The sequence below is a fragment of the Periophthalmus magnuspinnatus genome, chromosome 10 (assembly GCF_009829125.3).
Source record: "Periophthalmus magnuspinnatus isolate fPerMag1 chromosome 10, fPerMag1.2.pri, whole genome shotgun sequence".
In the NCBI taxonomy this organism is placed as follows: Eukaryota; Metazoa; Chordata; class Actinopteri; order Gobiiformes; family Gobiidae; genus Periophthalmus; species Periophthalmus magnuspinnatus.
The window spans coordinates 28392408-28419004 of NC_047135.1; the positions used below are offsets into that span (position 1 = coordinate 28392408).

Consider the following 26597-nt stretch of genomic DNA (forward strand, 5'->3'; position numbering starts at 1 on the left):
TATGGGTCTAGACTTCCCAAAATACATGGTAAATGGTCAGATTGGTCCACTTAAAGCTCTTTGCATCAAGGAACCACTCACCCATTCACACACAATTCATACATCAGCGCACGCAGACACAGGGGGCGAGGCAGGCTAATTGTCTTGCGAGAGTTTTCAACTGTAGGAGCCCCAATCGCACCGTCGAATTGTGGGTCAGTGAAGTTGACCGCTTTACTAACAATGTTTTTATCGATAGCAGGGTTTGACCATCAACATTTGGATCAAAGATGAGCACAACGGAGCCACTATCGCCCCAAAATTCCCATGTTGTAAGTTATTTTTTGTATATTCCAGGGTTCATCCACACTATCTGGCTCAAATTCTAATCAGAGCAGGTCCTGGTGAGCGCCCAGACGTAAAAAGTGGGCAAAGAGGAACGTCATCATCAATCATAAGTAGTATTAGTAAAACAGTATTGCATTCCTCGTGCACCGTAAACATCCCGTCAGCACAAACTCAAACTGATGTGGTTCAAATAAACACTGTCAATATTCCTGACGTTTGATAAATGACGACAACGCCTTTTTGCGGACACCAGCAGAATTTAAGAACGCACTGATTTGTTTGTAATTTCAAAAATCACCCAAAAACATCATGCTTTTTTTTCCACTCTATGATTATAACGCTGAACTTTTTCCTGTAGAATCAATAGTATTTTATTCAGCAGCACTGGGAGCTCAGACAAAAGGTTAATGCTCGAGAGACTGCATCAGTACGGCAGTGAAGACATATCTTTATTTGGAGCAGCTCTTGGCTAGGCCTGTCACAATAACACAAGTGTGACAGATCACTCCAGACAATATTATAATAAATGATTATATTGAAGACTACTTAGTGACACTGACACAATAAGCCTAAACAATAAGAATAAATAGCTCAATGAAACAGTTAAAGGAGCGATACGTAGCCTGTGCTCTTAGGTACTACACAAACTGAACCAGGTTTGCCAATGCTTTAACCTACATGTAGATTACACATTTTTTAGCTCTTAGTAAAGGGCAGGTCTCAAGTGGAATCTCAGAACCTCCAGAATTCACTCACTGAGCTGCAAAGGCTGCACTAGCACTGCTTCATGATTGGTCGCAGCTTACAGTATTCATATATAGCAGTCATAATAATACAAAAAAACTAAAGGAAAAAGTGATGACCTTCTGGAAACAACACATGATAAATCCCAAGTCTAAAACTATTGCTTCATCCATCTACGACTGAACAATAAGTCATTGGCCTTTTTTTAAAATAATGAATTACTTGTAAGAAATTGTGTCAGTGAGCAAAATCATTTTTAACAATGACAGTGAAAAATGGACTTTGGTTTTACTGGGGAAATTATTCATATGATTATGTAAAACAGGCAACCTTCTTCTATACAGAATAGAAGATCTGTTTTAAGGAGCCACAAAAAATGCATTTATATTCAGGGCAAAGAACTGCTCAAAACAAATGACATTTCAAATTCACAGACAGTGAACCTCCTGCTGCTTTAACCCAGCTGGAAATCCCTACTGCTTCTGTGCCGTAAAACTGATAGAAACGGTGCATCTGCTGCCACAGGGCCCACTTATGGAGTGTGAGTACACAAGGACACATGCACAGTATGGACCGAGCTCTACAGGAAGTGCCAAAACTGCTCCTTTAGAAACAGTAGTCAGTGTCGAGTTCTGATCCTACGCTGTAAGTGTACTATGCAACTACCACAGGAATGCTAAGAGCACCCGGTATTGTAAATAGTTAGCTAAATGGATAACATTAAAGTGGAACTAAACACATTTCAAGCACTATGTAACACTACGCAAAACTGCCTTTATTAAAGTCGGTGTTTCTCATTACAAACACCTGGCTGCAGGGGCGGAGTTTGAAGTGCGGACACCCGTTAGACCAATCACACTGTTTTTTTTATACCCCCAGGCCCCGCTCCTCCTTTTCCCCACACTCTGGCCTTTAGTCCTCCAGGTGCTGCCCAAGTTAGCTGGTTGTCTGATTTTTTTTTTTTTCCATCTTTGTATTTTAATTTGATGTTGGTAATACAAACACAGATGGTGGATGTGATTACAGATGTGTGCCATTGCCTTTGTGAAAATGAGAGCTATCAATGGCTAAGTCTGAGTGGCAGTCAAGTGGGGAGGGGCCCAAAGGCAAATTTTGGTTCAGGCCCCCTGTAGGCTTGGCACTGGCAGTGTGCAAAATTGGAACACTTAGTAACTGATTAGACTAAAACAAATTTCAGCAAATTGGCAGCTTGTTGGACAACTCACTGCTGATTATTATTGAAGAATGGTTCAGTCACATACATTTCCATACAGATTCTCCTCCCAATTCTGTGTCTCGCCACGTTAAATGTGCTGTACCTAATATTTACTATCTTTAAAAACAGAACTAGTTTACTCCCTGCCAAACTTATTCCTCACTTATGCATTCCAAACATCGCAATTATTCAGCGCAATGAGTTTTTAAGCATTTTCACAACTCACAGCATCACCTCAACGGTACAGCTAACAACAACTAGCATGCTAACTACGCACTTCCTGATTATCGGACACTGAAAACACCTCAAGAGCTAGGGAAGGACCGATTTTGCTTAAATACACGGGGGGAAAAAATCAGGTACAGGGCGTTTAAAGTGCATCTATCTAGTCACAATCTCCATTCAAGCCACTAGCTACATAAGAAGAGTCTGTTCTTACATATTATACTGTTATATTTTTGAATCCGACAAATGCAACATAATGAACACACAATTATATAAATCATTCATCTGCTTCTTAATTCCTGTGGTGCATATGAAAGAACACATTCAGTTTGGAGTTGGCACATTAATTCTATAGCATTGATGATAACATATGCTAAACGACATGACGAGGACAGTAATGGGACTCACGCATGACTCATCACCGCAAAGACGGATGCTTCGGCTCTAATTAGCGCTGCTTTAAATAAGAAGCATGCAGATGTCCTCGTTAGTGTCTTTTAATTACAAATCAACCAATTAGCAAATGCTTTCTTAATTTGAGGGCCTTGATGGTTTAGAAGTGATCGTTGTTGAAAAGGAAGGGTTGAAGACGAGATTGAGATTTGATTGATAGATGCGGTTGGCATGGTCACAAACTGTACTAGCAGGTTGTTTCTGTTGGTTGAGGCTGCTGACCTCAAAAACAGACCAGACAGATGTTGCCCCGGGAATTGGCAAGGTAAAATGAAAAATTGCAGCAAAGAAATAAAAGCATGATGACACTCAGTGAAGCCGTGTTTCCGTATGTCTATGTTTTAAGCAGTGGTACCTGTGGGCAGAGTGGACCTCTTCCTCTTCTTGTTGTTCTCTGCTCCGTTCTCTAAAGGAGGACCCTCGCTCACCAGGGAACTGTTGAACTGCAGAGGATCTGAGCTGGTCGCGGGATCAAAGGGCAGAGAGCTGAGTCCTGCATGAAAAACAAAATAAAAACAAAAGACCATTAAAGGTTTATTAGATGGGATAGCATGATGGAGTAACAAAACTACTGACCATTTACCATAAATTTCGAACTATAAACCGCTACTTTTTTCCCACGCTATGAATCCTGCGGCCTATACAAAACAGTACCGCCGATTCCTAGATTTTTACTCTCTAGCAATGAATACCAGAGACAGACGTGGGGAAAGATTATGCACTGAAAAATACAACAATAGTTTTGATTCTGAACTGTCATTGTGCGCTTCATGCACACACCCTCATCATGGAAAACACACAAAGAAATGGACATGATGCAGCTTTTAAGTTAAAGGCAATCGATCTGGTGTCAAAGAAGGAAATAGAGTCACTGCACGTAAGCTTGGCATCAATGAATCGATGGTGTGACGCTGGAGGCGGCTGCAGGAAAAACTTAGTCAATGTAAAAAACTTTCAGAGGAAATAAGTGAAGATGGCCCGTGTTGGTGCTGTTTTATTTTCTAAACATGCAGGTATGTTCATCCCGTGTTGATGGCATGTCAAAAAGCTTATCTTAAATTAAAACTCTTCCGTGTACGGTCTTTCTATGTAAATATCTCATGTTACAATATGAAAACTCGTGGCTTATATATGTATCAAATGTATTTTCTTTTAAAATTTAGCTGGTGTGGCCTATATTCAGGTGCACTCAATAGTCCGAAATTTACGGTAGTTTAAAGTTAAAAGTCCCCATTAAGAAATTTGTCGCTGGGGACCCCAAGGACCCATCTCTAGATCTTGAGTGAAGCTTCGTCAGGACTACCATAGCTGGAGGATGTTTAGACCTCTATAAAAACATGCTCTGAACTACATGGGATTTTTGAATTAGTTTAGCAGTTCATAATTCAGTCTCCTCTACAACGTTGAATCCTCCTAGACATGTTTAAAATGTTAACAGAATCCTGACATGAAAACACAAATAATCAGAAAAATCACAATTAATTATTTTTTTCCAAACTCTTGCAGCCCTAGTTTATTTATTATGGACAGTAGTAGCTCGGTTTGTAGACTGTTTGTCCACTGATCCAAACGTTGGCGGTTCGAATCCCGCTCTCGACTTAGACATCATTGGTTGAGCGGTCAAATCGACTGACGCACAAGTCGGTGGTGAGATTCCAGGTCCCACAAATGAATTCTGCCATTGCATCACTGGGCAAAACACTTAATCTACCTCACCCCCAGTGTCTGTGTACAATGGATGAGTGGTTCCTTGATGTAAAGCGCTTTGAAATACTAGAAAGTGGAATAGCGCTATATAAAAATGTGACCTTTTACCACGTGGCCATTCATTTCTTTCTAACAAGCGAGATGATCAAAACACATGTCACCAAGCTACGATCCACAATATGCAGGTGAACTGTTCTGCTACAGTTAAGCTTCAAAAAAAGTTTTATTCAAAATACAGCTGGGCCATTACGACATCAACCAATACTGTTTTTTTTTTGCACTGCTTTATGGATACACTCCCAACTTTGTAATTTCGTAAATCATTTTTCCTCAATGACATAACGCAATAAAACCCACACATCGCATTGCCAAGTCGGTCAATAGTTTCAATGAGACACCCAGAGGAGAAGCAGAGGGAAACGAGAGTGAGCTAAGAGATGTCTCCCGCTGCTCTGATTGGCTGTGATGACAGGGGAGGGGTTGGTCGGGCCCATGGGAGGAAGACGAGTATAAACAACACCAAGAGGCTGAGATGAGAGGAGGCACGCCCGAGAACAGTGACGATTGAAAAACTCAACCCAGAGACAATCTACATCTGGATTACATTACAGATACATTCCAATTTATTGAACTATGCGCTGCCCACACGGCCCATTACTGGTACACAGAGCCAGGAGACACCCATTAAGATATGAAGTGGGTCATTACCACGCTGGCTGCATACGGCATCTGGGCAAAAATGTCTCCTTCCTCTTCGTAATGTAATATCGCCTGGCAAGTGCAGAATGATATTATTTAATGATTTATTTATACAGAAGGGGTATCGGTCTGGTTACCACACCCTCTGCCGCGGCGCAAACCAGATAGACACTAGGGCAATAAAAAAATCAAATCATCCTATGTTACACAAAATCAACTCTTGTGAGCTTTAAGTCATGTTAGAATGTTGTTACCTCATCAAAAATACACCTGGAGTTGTTTTGTGTTTCATTCACGCATTTTTTGGAGTTGTAAACAGACTAATAATGCAGTTACTCAAAGCTCAAAATGGTTTGTTCCACCTTGTGATGTCATGTAGTGGTAGTTGACAGCTACCTTTACCTTTAGTTCTGCAGAGATTGGCAAGTCCAGAGCTGAAATTATCAAAATGATTCTAGTGAAGGCGTATGTATTAGTGTTTTCAGTTTGAGATGCGAACTCACAACTCCAGGTACGTTTTTGACGAGGAAGCGTACATCAGAAAGTAGCGTAATGCAGCTCTATTGTTGAAAACAGACACTTTCCCCCACACATTCCTCGTATTGATCAGCCTCCACTATGCTCTGAGTGAGTAACAGGTGGAGTTTACTGCTTTCCTCATTGATTCTCCAGAAATCAGCAATGCTTTTCAGTCCCTTGTGATATTTTTTCCCTTTCTTTTTTTCTCGTAAGCAGCCATATTTCTTTTGATGCGTACAGACCAGGCGTGTCTCTGATTGGCTGATCCAGCTGTCGATCACGTCCATCTGAACCCAGGGAGATGCAGCAGTGACGAGACTCACATTCTTGTTTTGTATTGGAGACGTTTGCCTGTATCGCACACCCCTAATCTGAAAGCGAATGCTACTTAGACGTTATCTCAAAAATAAAGATAGCCGATATTTGCACTTCTTCGCGAAACGGCTATCGTCCTTAAATCTTCAGTTCAGGATATTTTGTTTTGGCTGCCTAAAGAGTCAACACGAAGCTTTATTTGAACACTTAAATGCAAAAAGATAACTGCTCTAAAGCGACTACACTGATATGTTGAAGGTTTGTGATAAAAGTTGAGTGTAGGTGAGTTTGTCATAAATTAAAGGTACATAATTCGCCGAAAATCATCAAAATCAACCCTAAATACCAGCCTAAAAATATCGTCAGAGCTTATAGACCATCGGTTTCTCCAAATTCAAAACAATCGGTATCAACATCGGTCACTCTACTCAAAAATCTTCTTAAATACATAGTAACTAAGCGTAAGTTAAGCCTCAGATTCTCTAAAGGTTAATTTATTAAAATCCTGACCCACACTTCTATTTTATTATACTCAACAAGGATGTGCGGTTTTCATTCTAATTCCCCTTCGCTCTAAAGGTCTGCACACTCTCTGCACGTACTGCGTATTAATGAGACAACAACGGCTAATAAGGTCATGTCCACTCACACACGCATGCTCACCGTCCAGTGTGAGCAGAGCAGGACTATGGACTGTTTATAGAAGCGGACTAAGGGACAATTCAGCTCCAGTGAACTGAGCCGAAGCTAGCAGTTATATCGGCTAATTTGGAGTTTGGAGCCAAGTACTATATTTTGAACACTGGACACTGGATATGGAATGGGACTAGTGCATAGTTATATTCCCAATGGGTTGTCAAAAAAATCTATATCCGTTACCCACTAATCAATACTAAAACTAGTATTGCAACTCATTTGAACAAGTATTGACACTGACAAAATCACATAAATAGGATAAAATTTGACCTTTGAAAAGTTTTCGGTGTAGATCTATAGTCCAACGAGTATAGCATTTTCCTTGTGTCAATGTAATATCTTCCTGACAACACAAGAACACACTTCTCCAACACCAACCCTTTGAGCAGCAGCCTTTTGAAAACTGGAACAAGCCTGCACATTGGGATATTAATTAGACAGGGACAAAAAAGGTATCAGGACTTGCGCATTTGCATTCATTATAACAGCGTATTGTTTGAACTGTCAGTTGCAAATTGTTTCAGGTAATGCAGGGGAAAAAAAACAGCAATGGCAGTAGTTCAGTTAATGGTGCACTTTATCTTATGTATTTAATATTTACCATGTAGGTTGATTGAGAAAACTTCAGTTACAATGACGATGTGGCATTTGACCCATCATTCAGGAGCAGGGACCCATTTTCAGATGTGGGGCTAGGCTTGGGACCACCTTAGCAGCAGGATTTTTACTGTTGTACGCAATAAATTGAACTAATAGCAATAAAGTAATAAAGTCACATGATCATATAATTTTGACAATATTTAAAATAGTATTTGGAAAATGTAATTTGCAATTGTCCCCAGTATTGCAGCCATAGTCCTTAAAAATATATATTTAGTTTGGACCCAACCAGTTCATCTTATTGTTCCATTTAGGATAGTAAAGTATAATCCCAAGAGTTTTGTTTAAACTTGGATTCTAAATCTCGCCCACACCTTGTCAAATAAAAGCTGCCAGTAGCTGTACTGTCTAGATAAGAAGCCGCATTCCCTTGTGTGCCAATTAGTTTAGTAAAAGGGCTCCTTGGGTGTTGCATTGTTTGTCTGTTGCTTCCTCCTTCTGCTCTGAGACAAATCTGAATACCTTTGAGATGAGTGCATCTCCCTCCTTCAAATGTATCAATGCATCAGTAACAAAACACACAAGTAATCTGTGCAAGACACAGTTCTGATGCTATTTTGGAAAGTCATTACTGTCCTGGTCTGTGTATTTGCCATTCGCCATTGAAGCCTGAAACTGTAGTCCCAACTTCAACAAATCTGAAGATAACCTATTTTTTGAGGCGTGTTCTACTGATCACAAGTGCCATTTCTCAAGAGCTAGTTATTAGGATAATTACATATTTTCCACCACTTAAGAGAAAAGGCCTAAGATGATATCATTCAAATTCATTAATGGAAAAATAACTATGTCAAATTGAGGCTTAAGTTTAATTCAAAACATCTTATGATAGTCGTGTAAAGTGTAAAGCAAGATTGAAATTGCAGAGTGAATGGTTACAAATGAGCAACTGTTGCAAGTCAGTGGTGCCACGTTTATCGCGGCGGTTACCTTCTAAGAATAACCTGCAATAGGCGAAATCCGCAAAGTAGTCAGCTTTATTTTTAACAATTATGATATATGTTTTGAGGCTGTAAAACCCCTCACCACACACTTTATACACTTTTCTCAGACAGGCATTAACATTTTCTCACATTTTTCTTGTTTAAACACTCTCAAAGTTCAAACCTTTGTATATTATATCCCCAGTCTTTGATGATTGCTTTAAATTTGTTGTTCTTGTGCATTTCTGAAATTTGTTGGTGCAGAAGGTTTCACCGACATTGTGGGTTTTGTCGGGGAGAAAACTTGCAAACATACAGCACTTCAGAGTCACACTGCGATCCAACATTTATGTAAATTCGGCTGAACACATTCCGTACTGTACAGGAGACACGGCACAGAGGAGACTGATGGACAATGGTCTACAGTCCCTTAGCCAATCAGGACGCAGAACACAATGCACGTTCATACTCTGTATAAAAAAGCATGCAAAATTGCACCCAAAAAAAGGCAGCAGAAGGCGACTGCGATATAGCGAGGGACCCACTGTAGTTTAGACCTCTTCAATAGAGATAGGTAGTCCAAATACCGGCCCAATACATCAATATATTTGGACGTATCGACTATTCACCTTAAATCTCCAGCATAGGCCAATATTTTGTTTTGGTTGATCTACTGCGCAAAAAATACACAAACAACTTTATAATAACACTTTAATAAGAGAGATAGTGGCACAAAACGTGGCTACAAAGCTCTCTTATAGGTTTGTAGTAAATAAAATGACATATCGGCCTAAAAAAAGTCCTATTCCAGTTTGCTCTCAATTGTTAATGACATATTTGACATCCAACACAATGCTTGAATATTAACACACACAAAGACAACACAAATGTAATCGTAATCATACTGTTCATCGCGAAAAAGCATGATATATTTTTACAAAGAGTGATCAGGCCTAGAAAGTTTGCTTTATTTAAGTGCACTACAGAAGTCCACCCTCATATTTAGATACAGTCATTGGGTTTAGTCAAAAGGCGTGTATTTTCTTTCCCAAGTGTTTTATTTACGATAGTCAATAAGTGCACTGTTAGCATGCTAGTTGTTACTGGCATTACCGTGATAGCGAAACACCGCACTGGCCTCTGTAAAGTTGTGAAATGCGCTTATAAACTCATGGCGGTGAATAAAGTAAGTGAGGAATAACTATGTACCACTGTAAACTGTTAAAAATTTGTTCTATTTTTTCACGTTTTTAAGAGAGTAAAAATCAGGAATCAACGGCTTTAAATATTTGCATGTTCTACGTTATGAGAAGTGTGGTAAATCGGGTTGGAAATGTATGTAAACATAATAATCGGGGTGTTCCGAGCATGTCCCACCGGAAGGAGGAACTGTCTCTCGGCTTGACCTTGGGGTCCCGCCGGAGAAGCTGGAGGAAGTGTCTGGGGCTCGGGAAATCTGGAAGTCCCTCCTTAGACAACTGCCCCTGCAACCCAGCCACAGATAAGTGGAAGAAAATGGATGGATGGAATAATATTTTACATTTACATAGTTAATCAATATGGGGAAATTACTGAATAAGCACCGTCGTAATAAAATCCCTTTACAGACCCCTGTCGCTTCACCACGGGCAGGGCTAATGTAGAGAGTGAAAGGGCCTGTTTATTATTGCTTGACTGAAATAAATAATGCATTTGAGAATAGGGCTGCTAGGCAAAGTGAAGTTTGACCATGCACTTCTAATGTACGCTAATATTCTGAACAGGAAGTTTGAACAAAAACTAAATGTAGTCACATGCTGCTGCTAATGGAAGTGTGGAAGAAAATGTCAGCTCTCCTTGTTGTTGTTTTGTCAGCGGGGCACGGGAGGAAAGTGTTTTTTAGAGAAAGAGTTTAAAGTGCCAGAACAAATTATGCATTTAGAGGAACCTCTTCAACACTGCTAGAAAAATATGACACTGAAAAATATAACCACAAAAATTAAGGATAAATAATTGAAATGGCTGATGTCACAACATATTGTTCTATGTCAAGTAAACAGTCATCTATTTGATTAACATGAGTGAACACGAGAGCATTGACCAGAGGAGACTGTAAAATACAGAGATGCAGGACCAAATTTGGCCAAATGATGACGTCCATCAGAGGATCACAGTTATGGAACACATTACCTGCCCATGTCAGGAACTGTGGGTCCTTTTCAACCTTCAAGAACACTCTGAAACTTTAGTTGAAAAATAATCAAGAATATATCTATATATAAATTGTACATTTCTCAACAGGCAACATGTTAACAAGTCCCTCATCAGCAGGGTACGGTACCCAGCCCGCCTCATCTCTAAAGCCCTTCATGATTCCAGCTGAATCTTCTACATGCTGTTTGCACTAAAAGCCTGTGTGCCAGTGTTCCTGCAGTGAGCACAGATGAAGACACGACAGCAGAATGTTCCAGGGCTGTGAACAAGACATGCAGAAACAGCATTTAAACTCAAGTGATTTCAATCACACTCGCAATCCATTTCAATCTCCATCTCAATCAACAGCACTAACCACTAAGTCTAGAAGTCCAGAGACTGCTGCATCTCAGTACAACAAATAAAGTGTGTATTTACATCAGTAGATAATCAGGGACCTTAGAACAGTAAGATGAACAATTATCAAATCCAGAAGGCTAATATTATTTTATTAATTAGGTTAAAAATATCCTATACTCCTGTGGGAAAATTTCCAAATAAAATAAATCAAAAGGGATTTATTCTTAGCCCCTAGATTTATAAACATTCAAGACAAGAAGCAATCACAATTTGAATGGACACAATTAGCAAATAGCAAAGGCTGCAATTTTTGAAGTGCCATAATTTACAAATGAACAGCCTAAAATTGCTAAGCCTGTGGTTACGATCTGTACAAACACCAGCCATTTTGTCTGGATGCATTTAAGATGTGAACTTTGAAACATAAATCACACATCTAATCCCAATCATATTTTTTCCCAAATCCGGCCCTACTGTAAATCCCTGTATCCCCACACCAAACTGTACTCTCTTAAAATGCCTAACAAAGGTAACCATAGTGATACCCAAAAAATGAAAATAAATACATAAAGACACTCCGGGGCTTAGACTCTTTTCTGTGTTCCCATCAATGCCAATATGTGACATGTAATTTTAAGTGGATAGCTAACTTGGCTAATGAAGCTGTGATCAGAAGGTCGATGCAGACTGCAGACAGCTAAAGCTTCAAAAACTCCTGTCAGAACGCTGCTTAAGGGGAGATCTCGACTCGGGCACGGCGGAATTTACAGAGGGAATTATGTTCTCTTGTCTCCCATATACCAGCCCACTTCCAGGCCAGGCACGGCGGATAGTGACAAACTAGAGAGGTTGTCAACAAGTGTAATGAGATGTGAACGAGGCTTCACTTGTAGTACATGGCATCTCAGGACACAGTCAACTGCCTTGTCTGTGCCTGTCAGTGTTTATTTCTCATGGCATTTGAGTGGTGCTGAAGTTCATTACAATTGTGGAATATAACTATAACAATCTAAATGTGGTGCTGTAATTGAGTTTTAACATCTAAATGTAGTCTTTCATATTGAGAGAATGCACTTATCTTTAAATAGATTCTGTATTCATGTTATTTTGATTCTAAATGATAAAGTTGATTTAAAGGAAATGGCTCAATACCAATTTTAATTCACACTTTTTTGAACCTGCTGCCTCATAGTGGACAGTGGACAAATGCTCAAGATAAGAGTCCAGCCTAAATATTTAGTTCAGACTGTTGTTTGTGTTACAGCCCTGGGCCTTAAGTTTGTTTTTGTTGTTTGTATTTATATATTTTGTTTATCGTGTGTGTTCCCAAGTCTTCTTTTTCCACCTTAAACATGGCTGCCGGATCCCTGGGCCGTGATTGGAGGACCGTCTTCAAGCCACGCCCACCTCCAGTCGCCTCCCTCCCCATTTAAGAAGATTGGGGACACATGCTCGGGGCTGCTGGCCTGGAGTGGCCAGTACGCGTTTGTATGTCTCTTCGGTTCACTACAGGGGTGGTGACTTTGTTTTATGAGACACTTCGTCGTCAGTACTGACTATTTCTCTGTTCGTAAGATTTTGATATTGTAAAATTCTTGCTTTAGTTAACTTTACCTTTGTTTTTTATTCAATTCCTTGCAAGTAACCTTTGTTTATACATGTTTAGTTTACCCTTACGTTCCTGTTAATTAAATTACTTCTTTTTTTTACCATTTATCCATCTTGGTTTTCTTTTTGTTACTTCCCCACACGAGCTGGGATGTAACAGTTTGTTTCATATTGTCTTGAAGAATTCTATTGAAATTTGATGAGAAATGCATTGGTGTGGATGACCGTGATAACTTTTGCTAATGATACTACAAAAATAAAGATGATCTAAAAGCTTATGGGGTGTAAAATGTAATTTTGGAATCCAGTATGCTACCGCTCTATACGCTGTTAATAACCAGGAGCATTCAGGTGCATATGTTATTGTGAGCATTGTGTTTGCCTACAGTCACCCACAGGTCCAGTGCATGTAGATTCGCTGCCATCTACACACAAGGCTAACAATAAATGTAAAAATTAGTGTGAGGAAAGTGCCTTCTCCGCCATTAAACACAGACCATTTACTATGGCAGTACAAAGTGTGATGGATGATTTCAGGCCTTCGTTGTTACTTCTCACACTAAACCACTACTTCTAATACTTCTTAACACGATATCTTTCTGTTCGCACACTTTACTTAAATAAACAGCAGATTGTGGTATAATTAAAGTTAGGGATAAATTCTAACCTTGTTCAATCTTCTCTTCTTAAGGGCTTATCACAATATAATCTGTAATTACACTATGAGAACAGATGCTACCTATCAGAATCCCCTTACAAGCAGCACCTGTTTACACGGCATCTTGGGAGAGTGGAGTCCAAACCAACAGTGGGTACACATACGAATGTTTACTCAATGCGCGTACATAGAAAATCAAAAAGTACGCTGAAGTGATAAAGGTGGAAGAGCTGATGTCCAGTGAAAGGTTAACAGTTCAAATCCAACACTAGGTCATACTGTTACTATTTCCTTGGGATGATTATAGAAACAGGCTACCACCACCATGAGTGAAGGAATAAAGTACCAAAGTATGAACTGATTGTTACTGCATGCTCCTCAAGATTTCAGATGCAGATGGTGATGCATGTTTGTAAAGGGCTTTGTCATGATCTCTGCCGGTCCGGCCCCTTTTTGCACCTCCCCGCTCCCTCCTGTGTCTGAGCCTGAAGCTGCGCGGAGATTTTTGCTCCTCCCGTGCACACCTTTGGTTAATCGCCAATCAACCACATCTGTGAAGGATAAGAGGAGCCAGGACCTGACACCCAGCGCGAGATCGTCCACGTATCTTTGTGGTACTCCTTGCTTGGCTCCGTTCTTGTTTTTGCGCTTTTGGATTTTACTTACTGGATATTCTTGCTCCTCACCAGATCCTGCTCCCTGGACCTGCTCTGTCCTCCTGCTCTTCCCCACCGGTACTGTCCACCTTGTCTTGGACCCTGCTCCTCACGCTCTCACCTTGGATTCTTCCCGACTCACCGTTTGATCTACCGTAATTTTTGCACTTCTGTTGTAAATAAACACTGTTAAACTATTCCCCGAGTTCTGTCTTTTTGGTCCCCCTCGCCCGTCGTTACGACAGGCTTGTACGTGATAAAAAAAATGCCAGATATTGCACATAATAATAGAGGATGCAATCTGACATATACTTCACCCCATTAACAATTTGTTTTTTTTCCGGACAAGAATTGCAATTGTGGTTAGATTTGTAATTCATGTTTTAATAATACAATTTTCTTCAAAGTTCATAATTAACATTTTGTCAGGATTTGGGACTTTTTGTGTGTTTTGTGCTCCCTTCTGTGTTTAAGCTTGGAGCTGGGCGGAGACTCTGGCACCACCTCCACACACCTGTCTCTGATGAAGCAATCAAGCCTTCACCTGTTAGGACTAAGGACCCGACACCCTGAGTCAGATCATCTTATCATTTTCCGTTTTTTCTTCATGTCATGCTCCGGTTTATGCTCCACCACGATCCTGCATCCTGGAACCACTCTGCTCCTCCGTCTCCGACCCAGCTCTCCATATCCGGAACAAACACCCCAGCCTCTGACCCCGCGGCCCACGACCAACTGTCTGCTCTTTTTTACCGTCATTCACATGCACGTATCTGCAAATAAACTCTGTTGAATTGTTTCCTGAGTCTGTATCTTTGTGCCTCTGTCAGTTTTTACGACACATTTTAACATGTCCAGAAGATTTGCCGTATGGGCTTTGGAACTGACAAATGAATATAATACTAAATTAAATGTATTCCAGGACATGTTTGTACAGAGCTTAAGTACGGGGTTAGCAGTTTTTATGCAGAATAAGACAGGATGTTTAGCTGTCTGTGGATAAAATTAAAGTACTTCTAATTAGCAGCCTTTGTTATTTGCCAATGGTGTCCATTCAAATTGCGATTTCGATACGTTTGCGATTAATCTTGCAGCCCCACTCCTCACTGTTCTATTTCATACCACTGTCCTTTAAAATTGAGTTTGACAAAAAAGTACGAATATGGTGTTAAAAGTATGATTAATCTAATACATTTCCCATCAGCAAGGTGTCAAGTGAGTCATTTTACTTAAATTACTTCTGAACATTCTCTCCTGACCTCAAAAGTACGAGCCAAACTTGCTCCTGTGCAGTTGAACGCACTAATATATCACTCTAGTTTTGGTTGTCCAGACTCTAAATCCGCAGCGGAACACTTACCGATGATTTATTGGTATGACGGCTTGAACATTTGAAGGCAATAAATCATAAATAAATCATTCTATAGTCCTGCGTAAAATAATGAAATTTGAATCCAGAGAATAATTATAGCTCTTGCATAAATTAAGAAAACTAGTGGGGATGAAAATGAGCATATGGACAGTGTAGGTGCCCAGATAACAGAGCTCATAGTTCTACAAGGAGAGAAAAACAACCATGGCACAGTACATCTGGGAATACTTGATCTTGTTGTGATTCTTACAGTAGCTTCACAGATTTGACAATGCCAATTTGCACTTGGCACACTGCAGCCCACCTTACTAACAAAAGAAAGTGCAACACTAGTAAGAACGGTCTTATTGGGCATTGGGATTGTCCAAATTGCAAAGACTAATTATTTAGATAAAATAATAATCTCTACAAAGAACAAAATATCCTGTGTGTTACGCCGTTTCTCCTATGGGCTATTGAATTGTTTAAGTCTTGTTGCATATTAAGGTTTGTCCTACTTTCGAACATTTTTGCATATCATTTGGATCAAAGAGCGTCTGACGGGGATCCATGAACAGCAGGTCAACTAACGGTATCCTTTTTGCTTTGGACTTACACAAGGGATCGCATAGCCTGGGAATATGAGGACAAAAATGCACGCACCTTGGGCATCGGAGCAGTGCAGAGACAGGACAAACATGGCGCTTCACCCAGAATCTCCATATAATACATGTTGACTGGACCCTGCAGTCTCCGCTTTAGGACATGGGACAGCTGCTGTGGAACTCTCCAGTTCGGTGGAAGACTTGTGGGAGTCAGGGCCAAAGTGTTGCAAAATGTATTAGGCCTGAGGTCGTACAGGGCGTAGGACCCTTTCCTTTCCCCATGATAAGTGGCAAAGCCCACGCACTCATCGTTGTCAACTGTCTTGACGAATCGCTCAACTTCGTCCTCTCAGTAGCCCCCAGCCTTCACAACAGTATCCAAACAACCATGCATATTCAATTAAATTTTATTTATATAGCACATTTAAAATACAACTTCAGCTGCCCAAAGTGCTTCACATAAACAACAAACAAAAGCAAATATTTGTTATTGCTAACAAGACAAGTTTATTTGTATAGCACAATTTGTACACAAAGTAATTCAAAGTGCTTTACAGAATAAGAAAGGTTTTAAATCACAACACAATAAATCATCAAATTAACATTAAAAGAATCCAGAATAAAAACCATTCAGTCATATGCACAGAAACAGAACTATTTTGAAATAGAATTTAAATAGTGTCAAAGTAGAGCCCTGTCTCACATCTTCAGGTAGACTGTCCCAGCTGCATAAAACTGAAACACTGATTCCCCATGTTTAGTCCTGGCTCTGAGCACCAGCAGGAGGCCAGGAGGCAGAAGGCCAGTCCCTGAAGTCCTCACTGGCTAATAGTCAACACTGAGTCAATGGGCCTGTGAGGATGTTAAAATGGTTGTTTTTTGTTGTGTTGTTGCACTGTGCACAGCTACCACAACGAACCCTTCCATTTGGGACAGGGGACAGAAGCATTTGTCCAGGTGTCGCTGCAGGGGTAACACTGGTGTGAACAAGGCAATCGCTCAAATTTTTGCCTCTCCTACTGACAAAAAGAGTTGGATGTTGGTTATTTTTTGCGTTTAATAACAATATTTTGTCATTCTATGCAATCTGATGGCTTTGAAAAAATGACAAGCCATGAAAAGGTCAGGATCTTAATAATCTATAGTCTCCATGTAGCAGTTAGTATCACAAAAACAGTATTACAACAAAGACATTTTACAATAGGTGTCTTAACATACAAACTGCTGCAAAGTGAAGCTATGCAATTATCAAAACGCTTAACCTGATGATGATATAACATGCACCTGGAGCACATCAAAAATAGAACTAAATGGAGGCTAATTCCACATTTGCTTCTGTTGTATCCCTAGGCCTGAGTAGGTTTTTCTATCTTTTTTTTTTTCGTTGTTTTACACAAAGGTTTCGGAGAGGGTGGTTTTAAGGTTCAAGGGGACAATAGGGTAATCAGGGTGATACTTTCAGTCTTTTCAGGAGTTTTGTTGTATGTCACAAGAGAAAGTTAGATTTAGAGCATCATAGTTTTGATAAACACCAGCTTCTGCTTTTATGGGCTTAATCAGAGGCAATTTTATATTTAAATGCCAAAGCACGGCCATTATTTTTGTAGATTCTTTTCTTGGGCCTTATTAATTCCCCAGGGAAAGCAAAAGTTATTGAGGAACGCAAAGGCAGGAGCTTCTTAGGTGGAGGAGAAGGCCACCCAATGGAGGTTGCATAAGAGGAGGATTCTGGCTGTCTTTTAACATGTAACATCTCCCTTTGTAGGAGAAGTTAATGTTTACACGTTCTACTTTCTACTTGATGTTTTGGGACTCTGGAGTAGAGCCATACTTCTGCACTAACTCCCAACTAGTGCCCCTGCGTACGTACAGGTCTTTGTCAGTTTCTTTGTGTAGGACTATGAACCAGCCAGCTGCAGCTTTAGCGATTTCACTCTTCGAGGGTGTGATTCACTCTTTCTCTCTGCCTCTCTCTCCTCTGCCTCCTGCTGTTGCATTACTTCATACTCTGTCTGCTTCTTTTGCAGTTGGATCTCTCTTTCCTGCTCGGCCTTCTGCCTCACCTGCATTCCCCAGTATGCGGCCATATCTTTGTAGGAAGCACTTTTTTGACTCTGTTTCTCCATTCCTTCTTTCTCTCCGCTGCTCCTCTCTCTGAACCTCCTCCTGCTTCTCTTGTGCAATGTGCCTTAACTTCTGAGCCATGTTCTCCATCAACATGTCCTTCAGAGCAATCTGAACCTCTTGTTTGTCTACATGTTCATTGTCTTCGTGTACTGAGGCGCTGTCATTATTTTCTTCCACAATGTCACTCATTGGCTCCTCAAGCAGAGCGGAAGCTATTGAAGAACGCAACGTCAAGAGCTTCTTAGGGAAAGGAGTTGAAGGCCACCCAAAGAAGGTCACGTAGGAGAAGGGTTCTGGCTGTTTAACGCATGTTGTATGTCTGTGCTTGGAGGAGAAGTTAATGTGTACACATTCTGCTTTCTCCTTGATCTTTTGGGAGTCTGGAGTAGAGCTGTACTTCTGCACTAACTCATAACTAGTGTCCCTCTGTACGTACAGCTCTTCAGTGTTGTCCTCACTGTCTATATTCTGGACGGAGCTTATTGTTTTCGCAGTGTCCACCTTCTCTTCCCAGTAACACAAAAGGCAATCGTCCTTGACCTCCTGTTTCTGTTTAAGATTCAGGCACTTGTCTATGACTATGCACCTGTCGGCTGCAGCTTTAGTGATTTCACTCCCCACATATGCCTGGTACTGAGCTTGAGATTCACTCTCAAGACAAGAACTTGACCTGGATTGATGTTTCCTCTCCAGGGCCTTTTGTTCTGCACACTCCCTATTTAATTGACAGACAGACTGTAGGTGGCGCTGTCTTATTTTCTCCATCTCTTGCTCAGCTCTCAGGATGGCCTCATGCTTTGGCAGCATTCCTCCAGTGTATTCACACTCCCGCTCTCGCTTCTTTTGGAACAGAGCCCTGTTTTCTTGCTCCATTATGTTTTCCATTATTGCCAGAAGTTTAAGTAAATAATATAAAATATATTTATTTTAAGTAAATAATATTAAAGTTACTTGAATGTGTGTGCCTGTAAATTCGAGGTTAGTTTGAGTTTGTCTCAGTGCTCGTGAGATACCTGTGAATAAATGACAGTGAGCAGCTAAACACAGCTACACCTGAGCCCTGTTCACCTGGGCTTTGTGCTGGGACTTCAAGAAAATAGAACATGATCAAAGCCTCAGGAACTATGAGGAATGGAACCGTGTAACATCATTAGTATCCAATTGCGCATAAGTATTGGATGTCACCATGGCAACAAGGCCCTATGATGAATAAAGCTGACTCATTTACACATAGTTCTCAGAAAATAGGTTCTAAGTTCACACTTGCACCAGTCCCAGAACATTGCCGGGTCTGCCCTGCTCATGCTCAACCTGGCATTTAGCTCTCTGCAATCTGGAATATAACTGTGTAAAGTAACGTCAATTTCTGACATAACCCTGGTAATTTACTGGGGAAATTGCCAGATCAAAAATGCAAAATCAAATCAGTTCTTGCTTGTTCACACACGATCCTGTTCTAGCAAAATGCAGATAAATAGGACTATACAGATACAGTAAATGAAAACACAAATCAAAATAGTTTTTTTTTTTTTGTAAACAAAAACAATAAAGCAAAATTCAAAAACAGTAAATTGCGCCATAAAAGGTTCCCAACATATAGAGCTATACAATTTGACTAAATGTTAGGTGCAGAAGTCTACATATTTTATACCGCCCAAAGCATAAAATTTGCAATATTTAAAAAAATAATTACAGATTATTTGAGTTGATCTCATCTTGTCTTCTGTGTAAACATATCAAGAAATTATCAAACTTGTTAGGCCCGTATGCCAGAAGCTGGTGAAGGGCGACAGTGGCTCAGTGGTTAGAGTGTTGGTCCCCCCAACCCAAAGCTCGGACCTGCCGTTGTGTCCTTAGGCAAGACACTTCACCCACATTGCCTAGTATGAAAGTGGTGTGCGCGCGAATGATAGGTGGTGGTCGGAGGAGCCGATGGCGCAGATTGGCAGCCTCGCTTCCATCAGTCTGCCCCAGGGCAGCTGTGGCTACAGTAGTAGCTTACCATCACCAAGTGTGGAAATGAATGAATAATGACTATAGTGTAGTGCTTTGAGAGGCTTTGAAAAAGCGCATTACAAGTGTAAGCCATTATTATTATTAAGGGTCTATTACTACTGCAAAGCGATGCTAATAGTAGCTGGTAAGTGAACTGGCAGGAAGTGAAGTGTCTGTAGTGGAACCAGGAACAGTCCCCATGATGTAGGAATGTGTGAGTGCTTTCTGAAAATGTATGGAAAAAAATGCAAAATATTGTTGTTGTATCAGAATATTATTCCTCTTTCTTTCATATTATTTTTATTGGGACAAACCCCCATATTTTTTACCCAGTTAACAATGGTGAAAACTTATGATACTTTGCCATCTATTAAAACTTGTTCTTCTCTACATTCTACATACATATTTCCAGTTTATGAAAATAAACAAAACAGTATGGCAGTGCCCTTACCCAAAAACAATAACATTAGGATATAGGAACGATGCCAAGAAAATGTGCACAATCATGACATTTGACACCAAAGCAGATGATGTGAAAAGCAAAAAATATTATTACAGCAACGCTGTCAATTCAACCAAGGGTCAGCCATATTGGATTAAACATGATTAAGCATGACTCAGCCGTTTTTGTAAACATCGTACTTTTCCAAACTCCTCCTAGGGCGCTCACCAAAACAGGCTCCAGTTTGATACATATTATCCCAACGGGTGGGACATAAGTCTTACAGTCTCTGTGGCAAAGTTGCAAAAATTTCCCAGAATTTTAGAAATACTGAATTATTACAAATTGCTCTCATTTACACAAACTCTTATTTTAGGGTCACATGTAGGGGTTAGGGTCACGTGTGGTGGTTAGGGTCACGTGAAGGGGGTTAGGGATTAGATCTAAATTTAGGCTAGGGTCAGGGCGAGGCCAGGCTTAAGTGTAGGGGCGGGGCATGGCTTGGCGTGGGGGCACATTATTTTTCTTGGGACCAACTCCATTTTTCACCCAATGATCAATGCCAAAAATTAACAAAACTTTGCCAACTACACCAAGAAAATTTGCACTTAGAATCATGAAATTTGACACAGAAGTAGATAATGACAAGACAAATAATACACATTATTACACTCAACCAGATAACCAACCACCGTATTGGACAAAAAGCATGATTCAGCAGTTTTAGTACATGTCCTACTTTTACAAACTCCTCGTAGGACATTCACCTTTGCAGGCTCAACTTTGGTACATATTGTCTCAAAGGGTGGCACATCAAAAATTACCCAAATATTTTAAAAACAATGCATGGTCTTTGGTGGTGCACCCGCACACTTTGTCCAAATGTTTTAAATTTGTAAAAAAAGCCCCCAATACTGTAGCAAAGAGGAAGAGAAGGCGGGATAATGCTTCACAATTGGCAGTGGGTGTAATGTAAAGAGGGAAATTGAGGGCGCCATAGCACAGCGTAGGCACGGGGCACGGCATAAGCGCGGGCGAGGGCAGGTCATTGGCACTTGCGGCTACACTATTTTATTACTGCTGCTTTGACAACATGTTACTATATTATCTGTCCTTGTGGGTAATTTTAAAGTATTTAAAATCAATATCAAAGGCCCCGTAGGTGCACAACTTGCAACTTCCTTGAACTTGTCTCTACAACATACTATATTATGCAGTTTTTGCTCTCATAGTTGTAATAAATGGAAACACCCACTAAACAACTTCATTTGCATTTCCTCCGCCTCACATTTTGTGAATGTTGGCTAAAATGGCCCATGTAGCAAATTCATTCGCTCATAACTGTGTTGTGTCTTTTTGCGTCTCTGAAACTGCGTCAGTTAGTCGTTTAGCACAAGAGCAAACGCTTGATGAATAAGGCCTTTTGAACAGAGAATCATACTTTTTAAAATGCATTTCGCAAGTGCAATTACAATACTTGGATTTGATTTTTTATCCAAAGTCATGTAGCACTATTGACCACCACACCCACAAATGATTCAACGAGCCTCCCTGTTGAATGCTTGAAAAGCAAAAACACTCAAAAAGCAAATTTGCACTTGAGGCACTTGAGTCGTTTGCCCAAGTATTTTCTCAAAAGCCAATCAATTCAAACTCAATCATTTTTTGTTTACATCAGATAAAGTTGCAATTAACCCAAAACATGTAAAATCTTTTAAGGTAACACCGAAAATATAAAAACATAAAAACACTAAATTCTCCCAAAGTCTGAACTCTGCTCTAAACATGTTTTAATGATTTGGCTGTTGATCTCTTGATTAAAAAGACCATATCATACCATTCTTGATTAATATTGGACTAATTTCCCATCCCTACCCAGCGACATTGAAGAATGGGTCAAATACAGAAAACAAATTTTCCTCTGGGCATAATAAAGTATAATACAGTTGTGCACCAGTGTCTCATTGCAACCAAACTCCATTTGACAAAGCTCTCACCAGTCTCTGAAATATGACCCATAAAACCCAGTGGCACTGTAAACCCAGAGCCAGGGCAGATTTGTGAATCCAATTACCTCCTGTCTGATGTGCTCAGACTCACACACATGAGGTTAAGTCTGCCTCTGTCAGCATATGTCCTTATGACTGCAACAGCTGTTTACTGCATAATAGCACGAGGATGGCTTTCAATTTAACCACTCACTGACACAGAGGAGGAGAAAGTGTGAATGGACTTTGGTGTGGAGCAGAGAAGACTTAGCCTCAGTACAGTAAACATAGGACAGGGCTTCCTTTAAACGCAATGTACCTGATTTTTAGTGTCTTCAAAATGTGAAAACCACAAGAGTTTGCAAGAGATCCAAAGTTATTCCTCACTTATCTTATGCATTCCTAACATCCAAACTAGCATTATGAGTTTATGAGTGCGTTTCACGACTTTCAGAGGACAGGTCGGAGTTTAATGGTAACAACAACTAGCATTATAACTAGGCACTTCCTGATTCTTTTCTTTATAACCAGATGCAGACAGCTCACAGCAGTCTTATATCTACCTTAAGAGTTGCTTGTTATTACTAATTTTCATCAGCTGCACAGTAAAGAAACAACCACCTTAAGTCTGATCTAGTGATATCGTTTATACTGTATTTCCCTTTAACTGCAAAAGATTGTGCACAATGAGGATCTGAGTGTGCCACTTTATTGATATTTAAGCAGGAAACTCCAATTATTTTAACCCACATGCTTCTTAATTGGTCAGAACACCACACCAACGCCACAGCTTGAATGATTTTAAGTAACTCTGATGAAGACCTGTTGGCCAACTCAAGGCTGTTTCCGCAATTCGAACCATGTCCCAATTAGCACCATCTTTTTCAACTTTCAGCCACGTGTTTCTTTACATGAGCTAGAATACACATACATCTTGATCCAGCCAAACAATAAAAGCATTGTCCAGATACTATACTACGCTTCTGAATCTCTCTTTTAATAATTCAATCTTGGTTACGTTATGACCACCCTCTTAAATCAAGTTAAAATGCTCAAAAACGACTATATTTCACTCCTATGCTTGTTTAAGAAATGAGCTTTTTCAGTTTCCCCCCACAGCTGCCTCTATAAGCTCACAGTCAATTACATGAGAACAATTTGGGTTCTAAAAACTTGCGCTGCCTCAACGGAAGTGATGCAATGCGTGGCGTCGGTTCATTGGATCGGACTTCCTGATACACCGCCATAACTAAACCAAGTGGGGTTTTTGATGATCATAGCAGAGTTGTAAGATGGATTCTGCATCGTAAGTAAGATACCGGCTTCCAGCGCTTCCCAAACACCATCTGAGGTCTACGCTGGGTATAAAAAGGGACCCACAGTTGGCTTTTCTTTTGATGAGAAGGTAAGATATAGTTGCAAAATAAGGAATAATGTGACTGGGTTATATTTATCGTGCTAATCTAGATCGTAGCCAGTCATTGAGCTTGCGTAGCTACATATGGTGTTTAGGTTTGGTTTGGCGGACGCGCTGTACATTATGCATTTAGTTTATTTGCGGTGCGTGAATAGCAGCTTGTTGTGGACTGGTTACTTCCTGTTTCTTTGCAGTGTTACGGCCAATATAGTTGTGATTATGAAGTAATGTGTGACTTGTTATGCGTTTACGTGAGCCATGATGACACAGTAACAATTGTTGGAGAAGGAAGCTAACGATTATGAGCAATTCACGAGTTTACCAGCATAATGTGATCAAAATAGAATCGACGTTCAGGAGAAGAAGGTCGAAGATGCGTCTTTATGAGCTGTTACGACACACAACACTGGAGTTGCAATTCCATTTCACGCCAGATGTCAGATGTGGCAAACTAGTACACAAACTCTGTAATTTGCGCAATGCTCCTTTAAGCCATTTACAAAAGTATGTGCCCCTTTAGCCGCTACAGTTTGGTGATGGCTGCTTTCCAACTCCAACAAGAAATCTCTGTGGACTCATGTTCTCCGGTCCAAACCACTCAACCAGAATCTCAGCTTTTTCCATACTTTTTTTTTTTTTTTTTTTTAAAACTTCTGCACAACCTTATGAGACAAACTTACAATCAGGGCCAGCTCCAGCTTTCAGGGGGCCCTAAGCTAAATTTGTCTATGAGGCCCCCCGACAGCGGATGTATCTAGGCTCAGCTATTGGTGATTCACATTTGACACATTATGACTCCGCTCTCATCACCTTGACCAGTTTTATTTGTGTTTATATGACCAACATTAGACTGAAAACATCCAGAATGTCACAACTACTATAGCCACAAGAACAGAAGGCAAATATATAAGGGGGGTCAAGATTTTTCTTATTCTAGACAAGTTTCTGGTGGATTTTAATGTGTTCCAGTTGGCAGCAGTGGGGTTACATTTACATTATAAAGGGTCCTTGGTGTAAACACATAGCTGCTCTCACCTATGCCTGGCTCGGATATTTTGCTACTATAGGTATAAAACAAATATAATCGTTTCAGAGGCTAATGTAAACACACCAGCTCTGTGTTCAATAAAACTTGATGTATTATATTATTTTCAATATAAATGTAAGTGCTTTTGGGGGCCCCCTGCTGGCCTCAGGACCCTCAGCAGCTGCTTAATCTGCTTATAGCCTGGGCCGGCCCTGCTTACAATAATCCTAATTTCACTAATCACCAGTAAAACGTATGCATAATTGAAACGCAATAGGGAAAACAATATTAAATAATGAGAAAGAAATAGTGGGTCAATTTATCACATAGAACCAAGGCAGAATGTGCGAAAGTGGTGTCCTACTTCATTGTGGCGATCCATCAAACCACACGCTGTGCTCAAGTTCTTGTAGACCCCAGGGAACACCAGTTTGGCGTAGTTAGCGTTCACTGTATCTCATAAGAAAAAGTAGGTCAGTGAATGGTATAAGCTCTTTCTGGTCAATTCTAAATGTATTATCATCCACATTTGTGCACTACTCAGGGTTGGGTCAGGTTTGTGGAGATGCGAGGCAGCTCAGAGTACAGACACATGTTTTTCAGTGCAATAAATACAACCAAAATTTAAAAAGAAATGTTTTTATTTGGGTTTAGGGTATTTTTGGCTAAAAAGTTACATAGGCTTTAAGGAGTTTATAGAGGCTGCATTCATACACTGAGGAAAGGAGTAGAACTTGTTTCCATTTCATCTACAACTAGGTTAAAGAAAGTTATGCAATATGTTGTGTTACTATTAGAAAAGCTTTGTTCAACAAGAAGAAGAAGCAGATTATTCAAACTAAGAAGCAAAGTTCTATAGGCTAAAGCATAAGGAGAGCATGGTGTCCACAGCCAGTAAAGCAAAAGTCTTTGTCTCTAACAAAATATGCCCATAACAAATGCAAATAAAAGCACATGGACAGCCTTCATGTGAATTAAACTATCCAACACGTGCACTCAGCCTGCTGTATTTATCTGCCAAACTTTACATCCCATCCAAAACGTGTCTCGAATTTCAACAGACTAAATCACGTCCAAAGTAATCCACAAATGTTAAAACGCAAACATCTGAGTGAAGAGGCAGCACCACTGGCTCTGCGTCCCAACAACAAGCCTTCACAAGCGGAGAGAGGACCCGCGTAATCACAGTCTCATTCCGGTGCAGTGTCTTAAAGAGGCTCGGTGGCTCCATGGCGCGGATAATGACACATAATGACATACCTGTGTACTGCAGGAGGAACATCGTCCAAATAGAGAGGTGTTATTCCGCTTTGGCCCCGCTTGCAGGACGTTTGAACGGCGTAAATCCGTGATGGGCAACGTTTTTGGTGTCTGCGCGGTGCGTCCGATGCGCTCCGCTCCTCTGCAGTGATGATACAGCGCGAGCGGAACAGACCAGTGCACGCGCCTCGCTCCAAGACCCGAGCCCAGCAGTACACGAGGATGTATGTTATTTAAGAGGAGGGTTTGATATGAGGACGAGGGAAAATAGTGCTCGGTACACGGGTAATAACGCCACTGGAGGCAGATCACTGTAAACATAATCTAATCAATGAGAAACATTAATATAGACTAACAAATCTAACACTACAATGTCTGCAGATGTAGGATTAAATAAGTGTATGATTTATTTTATTTTTATTTTATTTTATTTTTATTTTATTTTAT

General features: G+C 40.3%; 1 protein-coding gene across 2 annotated transcripts in view; it reads right to left on the reverse strand.

Annotated features, from left to right (window-relative positions):
* The window catches only part of LOC117377354 (ecto-NOX disulfide-thiol exchanger 2-like), an 83522-nt gene extending 57223 nt beyond the window's left edge, over positions 1–26299 (reverse strand). Inside the window, exons 1-2 of one of the 2 annotated variants that reach the window (XM_055224580.1) lie at positions 26151–26299; positions 3321–3458 (exon numbers count right to left, since the gene is read on the reverse strand). In XM_055224580.1, coding sequence (XP_055080555.1) covers positions 3321–3458; positions 26151–26172 — 160 coding nt within the window. In that variant the 5' untranslated portion in view covers positions 26173–26299. The remainder of the gene's footprint in view (positions 1–3320; positions 3459–26150) is intronic. The other variant, XM_055224581.1, reaches the window with a different exon arrangement.
* Between the last annotated feature and the right edge of the window lie 298 nt (positions 26300–26597).